Source organism: Gobio gobio (genome assembly GCF_949357685.1).
Source record: "Gobio gobio genome assembly, chromosome: 4".
In the NCBI taxonomy this organism is placed as follows: Eukaryota; Metazoa; Chordata; class Actinopteri; order Cypriniformes; family Gobionidae; genus Gobio; species Gobio gobio.
The window spans coordinates 52,351,656-52,359,107 of record NC_137100.1 but is presented as its reverse complement, the minus strand read 5'-3'; the positions used below and the strand labels follow the sequence as shown (position 1 = coordinate 52,359,107).

Sequence of the window (7,452 nt, the reverse complement as noted above, 5' to 3'; positions counted from 1 at the left end):
AGACTAGAGCCTAAACTCTCATCTAGTCCCTGACGGTCTTTGTTGACTGTATATCAGGATGTTTTTCAATGAAATTCATAATTATGAATTAAATAATGTATGTTTTCATCTTGGTGTTGTGGTCATTTTTTCAATGAATATGTATCTTAATCTTATAAATATACATGGGATCTATATATATCATCTAGATATATATCAATTATCAATATATCAATATCAGCAATATATCACTTAAATGAAAAGCCACCTTGCAGTATAGTTGATGCATACTGTATATGTCACGTATTTGCAGCTAAAATCTGTCTTATCCAAGTTAAATGAATACATCTTTCAATCTGAATGTGAAATTTTATTGCTTGCATTTGAAATATTTAGATATGTACAATAAAAACTGATCATGTCACCATTTCAGCTCTTTTCATAAATATAAATAAACAAACATTAAAAGAGCAGATACAGTGTCTATTACAGTACAACAAAAGACACACAACTACAGTTACAAGGCTAACAATTAAATGGACAAAATGAGAAGAACACAAGTGTCTTTTATGGTACAGAAAAAAAAAAGCTTGGCAACAAACCCAAAATCATAATTCCCGTTGTTATTTTTTTCTTTTCTTTGTTTCTTCAGTGTTGTGATAACTCGCACTTTGCATTAGTATAATGAGAGCAGCACTGTAGTTACTTGTGATGCTTGGCCACAATGCCAGTATTGCGATCTGCACTGGACTGTTCTAGAAAATCCCTTAAAAATCACACTCTCTCACCATGCAAATTCTCTAAAAAAAACATAATTGCTGATTTGGTCCTTTTAAAACTCCAATGCAATCAATATAGCCAATGCAAATTTCACCACCGAACACTGTTTCATCACCGTAAATGCTATAGGATTGAAAAGCTTTATAGATCCTGCGGAGTAAAGCTCAGCATGTGTGCGATTAAAGCAAAACGATAGGCTTTGTTCCTCCTTGTGTGTTCATGTACTGGTTAGAAAGGGCATCTATGGCTGAGTATGACGAGTAGAGGCCTGTCACCTGCAGGTCTGGGTAAGGCAGTCCTCCTGCATTGGACACAGGCGTGACACTGCCAGTGTCCAGGTCACAGTCAGACAGCCGAAGCGGGGAGTTACTCAGAGTACCTAATGCCTCCAGGTTAAAGCTGTCATCCTTCATCTCCTCCCACAGGTTTCCTGTAATCGTAAAAGAAGGCTGTTAGATATCAGACTCGAGTGGAGAAACATCCAATGGCTTTCAATACGCTAGTTGATCATTTTCTAGCTAACACATACCCTGCCATGTGAAGTCCATAATACTTGGGTCCAGTGCGTCCACCTCTGAATTCATGTCGGTGTGAATCGTGTAGAAGTCGCTGTGTTGCTTGGCTGGATGCTGGGGGCGGGAGCTGTTTGTCAGGTCAGGGATGGTGTGGAGTGGGGCTGTCTGAGCAGGAGCAGGGGAGGTTGGAGCCAAGCGAGACTGATTCTGGAGCTGCAGTTGAAGGTGCTGGTGCATGGGGAGACACTGTAGAGACAGAGTGACCACTGGCTGGGGCTGCATCTGAGCTGCTATCGGAAGGGTCTGTCCTGGTGGGCAGCTGGGCAAGCGAGTCATGCCAGAATCAATGGACTTCTGTCTGCAACTCTCCGGTCTGTCTGTGATGAGTTTGTCTAATTCATCTGGTAAAAGAAAAAGTAACAAAACAGGAAAATGTAAATGACACTGTAGTTTAACAAGATTTATTATATATTTATATTATGTTAAAAACTGCAAGTCTGCAGATTCTGGGCAGTCGGAGTTGACAAATTCACTGAAAATTGTGTAATGTATGATGGGATCAGACTTTTTTTTAAGCTTCAGACTATGATTCTATCCAGGCGGAAAACATTGAGTAGATTTTAGAACACATTGTATGTTTGGAGTGACTTGAATGTGTGTAGTGTATTCCATTTCAATGCATTTTCAAGAATGTTCTGGGTTATTGTGTACTGCCCAAAGAAAAAGAAAAAAAAGACCACACTGTATGCTATTCTGGTACCCAGATATGGCTTGGTGACCAGTATAAACAACAAAAGTGTCTAGTGGTAGAAAATATTATAAAGATGACCATTATATTAACAGCTGTCAATACAAGATGAAATTGCCTAGCACTGATAATAGTCAAAAGATTCGAGACCTGGGTTGGCCATGCTGCGACGGATGGCTGGGAGATCTTTGCGTTTCCATTTCTGCATCTCTTCCTCCATCTTGTCGATCTTTGCAGGATTGAGTGCCCAAAGACAGCCTTTTCTAGAGGAACCACTCATCTTGTTCTCCACCTTCTCAAAGCACTTGTTCAAGGACAGGTTGTGGCGTACAGAGTTCTTCCATCCATCAGGTGCTGTCTGTGAAATCGACGATATACTGTGAGTAACATTTATTTGATTCCATGGCGTGTTGGCTCAGTCCATCTGTTTTCCAGTGTGCTTTTACATAAATCCCTCACCTTGAAATAAGGGAAGTGCTCTTTCATAAAGCTGTAGATCTCACTAACAGGAAGGCTGCCTGTTTTGCTGTTCTTTAAAGCCATGGCAATCAGACAGCTGAAAATAGATCATATCAAATGTAGTCAACTTGAAAGAAAATGAAATCTTGTTCGCTTCCCAGAGAATTATGTTTTTCAGAGGTTGTCACCTGTAAGAATAGATGGGTTTAGGGAAAGTCTTGGGCTGCAGGTCCTGGTTGTGAGACGTAATACGGGGCTGAGGAAACAGACTCTGGCTGTTGTAGTTTCCATAAAGTCCACCGGGAGAACACTAAGGAATATAACAGAAATCGTGTTTTTTTTCTATATTATATCATTTTTTGAATATTACTGTTTTGAGCAGTCTTTGCAAATCATACAAAATACTGAACCAACCTGTTGGTTTGCCTGAGTGAAAGTGAGCACCTGCTGAGGCGCGGTTTGGTACACTGATGTGGCACAAGGATACCCAGGGGAAAACTGCGGCATCTACAAAAACAACAGAACAAATCCATTAACACAGGGTTCTTTTAGCTCAATTGCAAATGGTTGCTCAGCTCTGAATGATCCTGGTTGTATATGTAGTCTGAATTAGTTTGAAATGCTGAATCTGAATCTTCACTCACGCTGTTGATGGCCAGAGGGCTGTGCTGCATTTCACTCTGTAGATGAATCGCAGATCCTGCTCCTCCTGCTACCGTCATGCTATTCATCTGAGCTGTAAGATTTAGCAAAGTGTGAGAATTTGATTTACAAATGGGGATTTAATCCAAAACTGTTAATGCATTTTTTTTAAATAAACTGGGTCAAAAAGCTTTGGTAGACAACATCAGAGTGAAACCAAAATGGAAACAATTGGCAAACAAATAAATAAATATGTAAATAACAGCATTTAATTAAATCATTGGTTTAGATGCTAAGCTAAGATAACCAATCTGATATTACAGATGTAGTGAATGAATTCAGGATTTTTTCCTGGCATTTTTACCTCCGTTCACGCTAATTGTATACACAGTGTATAAATCTCCTGACCTGTTTGCCGCTCCAGCAGGCTGTTCTGAGCAGAGCTGGCGAAGTCAGGCCTTCCACCCCCTATCTGCTGCAGCCGGGGAACGTCCACAGAGGTGAGCCAGGACAGAGACTGAAGATCACCAGGCAGCTCTTCCTTCAGCTGCGAAGGGTCGGTAGTCAGGAGTCTGCAAAAACATAGTATAGCACTCAGTACTGAAACACAAATATGAATAAGACAAGACGATAACTGTAGCACAAAAATGCTCTTGGACTATTCAACTGAATTTAGTTTTCTTAAATGCTTTCAATGGTCATTGCTAATATTAAATGGTATTATTTTTGGCCTAACGCTATTCTTTTCTTATTTTTCAGGTTTTCTTAAAAAGATACAAAATAAACAAGTCTTCTTGTAAATCTATTGTTAGGGAATAGAAATAAAAAATACTCTCATCCTCTGATCTAATCCAGTGCAGGCAGGGTTATTTACTCGGCCATTTCTTCATTTGCACTAAGCATCAAGAAAACAGAAAAACCCTCTTGAATTCTCTCCAGACTTCCCTACAAACTCGCTATTCAGTCCAATAATTGGGGTCGCTATGACAACCCTCACTTTTCAGTTATTTTGTGTGTCTGGACACTTCAGTGCCCCCCTCTCCAACAGTGGTCAGGTGACCAGTGCCTTCTTCACTGTCATTGGCTGAATCATATGTAAACAACGCATGAGATCATTTGAAACATGGGTATGTGGCACACGTTGCCTGCAACAGTTGGTCCAGCCCCATTGAAAAATGATCACCTATTGTGTCCCAAACGACAAATCTGCACAGCGGCACGTGGCTCTATTGTTCCCCCCACACCCCCCCCCAAAAAACCCTTCCTTGATTGTCTTTACCGTTTTTTTTTAACCAACCCCTTGCATTAATCTACTGGAATGACAGGCCTCACACAACAGAAAAATAGGATGCCATCTGTTTCCCTGTCCCTTTCCACCCAACCCCTGTCCCCTTCTGCCCCATCCCCCCCCGCCTGGAGGCATCAGACAGTACCTAAGGGGGGTAGCTGGGAGGGGGTAGTTGAAGGAGTTGGAGGTCAAGCCACACTGCACACACAGTCTGCCACCTGAATAAATTACAGCATTGAAGGAAAAACTTAGGGACGTGGCCTTGAGCACCCTGGTTGCTCCAGTTTAGAGCTTCTGAATAATTATCCTTTACGCACACACACTCGCAAATATGAAACCTTAGACACCAACATGTCAGCACTACAGTCGTGCGCTTTGAAATGTCTTCCTAACGCCTGTCCCCATACAAAGACATGAAAAGGACACCTTGCAAATGGATAGTTTAACACCTGGCTTTATCAGACCTGCATCTTCCTGATGAGTGTTAATCAGTCTTTTTCTGTTGAGTGTGCTATCTTTAATGGAATTCAATTGGATTTCTCTGCCCTTCCATTTAATAGCTTGATTTGTTTCAATTATTGGTTTCCTCAGTATTCGTTTTGTAAGCCAATATTCACCTACACAATTTCAAAAGTCTTATTTAGCATTTAAACATTCGTTTTCAAAGCCCTGTAAGTGTCTGCCAAAAGCTTGTTTAAATGTAATTAACTGCCACAATAATTGTTAAACTCCCTCATTTTTTGTATTGTTGAATAGTGCCGAGCAATCGATTAATCGCGATTAATCGCATCCAAAATAAACGTGTGTGTGTTTACATAATATACGTGTGTGTTCTGTGTATAATTATTATGTATAAATACACACTCCTTCAGAAATATTTGCATGTATATACTGTATTTATATTTATCTTATTAAATATAAATATATACATGCATGTGTGTGTATTTATATATACATAATAATTATACACAGTACACACACATATTATGTAAACAAAAACTTTTATTTTGGATGCGATTAATCGAGATTAATCGATTGCCCAGCATTATTGAATATATTTTATATTGTATCTATATTTTTAAAATAGTTTACATAATATAGAAATATTGTAATATTTTAAGTGTGTAAAATCAGTCACACAAAGCCTGAGCGAACCATTTGACATGACAATAGCAGACAATTTAATGTTGCCAAGAGCATCCACTTGTTGTATAGCCAGACAATGGCTTTGCTGTAACTTCAGAAACATTTCATTTGAGAAAACGTCATCTTACACTGCGGGTCTGAGATTGACTTATATTCTATTGATGCACAGATATGATAAAGGAAAAGAATAATAATGGTATTCATTATGGTACTGATTTAAAAACTATGCTTCAGTAATTGGAAGGGGTGGGGGGCTTTATTTTGGAAAGAATTCATAACATGCCACATAAACTCAAATTTAGGATCGTCAAGAAAATAGGGCCTACATCCTTGTACTTATTAGCATTTCTGAAGTGTGATTGTAAACCCAGCTGTGTATTGGACAGTTTACGGTCATTAGGGTGCGGTTATACAAGTGGAAGAAAAAATGATTTTATTTGCTCATTGATGCAAACCATTACGTGTCCCACAGAAAGGGGGAGGCGGGGCGCACACAGTCACGGTTTATCACAGCTCAAGTCGCCCTCGTTTACATTCTAATTGGGAGCCACTTCTCCTTGGTGACCCGTGGGGGCCCCCTTCAAGGTACTCAATCCCTCCGTGTGCCGACAGCGGGCGTGTAAACAGAGCTGATGCTTTCTGACAGATCCATTCAGAGCAAAGATGATGTATTCTCTCGCTCCTTTCTTATTCCACAAACCCCAATTCCCTGCCTCTCAAATCACACCTTTATTTTACAGAATAGGGAAGGTGGAGATTGTATTAAGATTAGCAGCGCTCTTCTTCTTTCCGAAATTATCTTTTTATTCTCTAATCTGCTCAAGGTTCAAAAGCAATGGGTTCAGCCATCAAAGGAAATCACCCCCTACCTGTAGTCTTGTGCGGAGGTGTGGTGACTTTGTCCAGGGTTTTCATGAATCCCCGACATCCTGCTTGTAATTCCACTTTCAATCATCTTCTGCCAAATAAAATGAACCACACAACACTGAGAATGCATTTGGTCCAAAGAAAACACAAATACACAGTACAAATATGTCACTTGTTCAACATCTGAGATGTAAAAAAACAACAACAACAATAATCTGACTCGGGTTTATCACATGGCCACATAAGAACACATTCATTTGCGAATATTAATAAAATAGGCGATGCCCAACACTATAACTGAGCAAGAAAAGGTGGAAAAAAGAGAAAATATTAAAATTTATATTAAAAAAAAGAAAAGATACATTTCTAGATACTATTTGTTGACTAATCATCAGACGTCATCAGTCACCGTTAACGTTACCTGTCAGTCATCTCGCGCGTTTCAATATTAAATCTTAAATGTGTTATTTAACAGAAAACGTACAAACGAGAAACTTGTTGCAGTTGTTCTTCAAAACACCAGGTGATAATTAAAGTCAGACATTTATGTCAGACATCAATGTTCAGGCTGTAAGTTATAAAATGTCAGTCCGAGACAGGTGCGCAGCCTCTTGACTTATTTAAAAAAATAACTGATAAAACGCGAGATAAACGGAATCTTACCTTGTTTCTGCTGAAGTTGTTCTGGGGTATAGAAAATCTTGGCAAACGAGACGGAGGAAAGCTCTACTGTTGGTCGGGGCACTTGTTGTCCCGCAAGAAAAAACCGTTTTTTAAATTTCCCTCGTCTGTGCGGTTCGCTCTTGACGGTCATGCGCACTGTGTGCACACGCAGCGCGAGCCGTGACGAAGGGAGGGGGTCTCGTGCTCTGACTGACAGCTGTTGCCTTGCCTCCACAATCACGCAGATTATCTGTCAGAGCATCTCACCTAAGTTACTGGTTTCCAGTGTTTTTAATTTAGTCAATACTTTTCTTCCTCAGAGACTTGTGTTTTTCTTCCGTGTTTTCTTTGTGCAGTAGTCCACA

General features: G+C 39.9%; 1 protein-coding gene across 1 annotated transcript; it reads right to left on the bottom strand.

Annotated features, from left to right (window-relative positions):
* Positions 1 to 938: 938 nt before the first annotated feature.
* Positions 939 to 7,238, bottom strand: foxn4 (forkhead box N4; the record flags this gene model as incomplete). The annotated part of the gene is made up of 10 exons (XM_079814901.1): positions 939 to 1,189; positions 1,289 to 1,675; positions 2,173 to 2,380; positions 2,482 to 2,578; positions 2,670 to 2,791; positions 2,896 to 2,988; positions 3,126 to 3,217; positions 3,532 to 3,695; positions 6,427 to 6,515; positions 7,089 to 7,238. 10 exons carry the CDS (start codon positions 7,236 to 7,238, stop codon positions 939 to 941), a joined length of 1,653 nt encoding a protein of 550 aa, XP_079671027.1.
* Between the last annotated feature and the right edge of the window lie 214 nt (positions 7,239 to 7,452).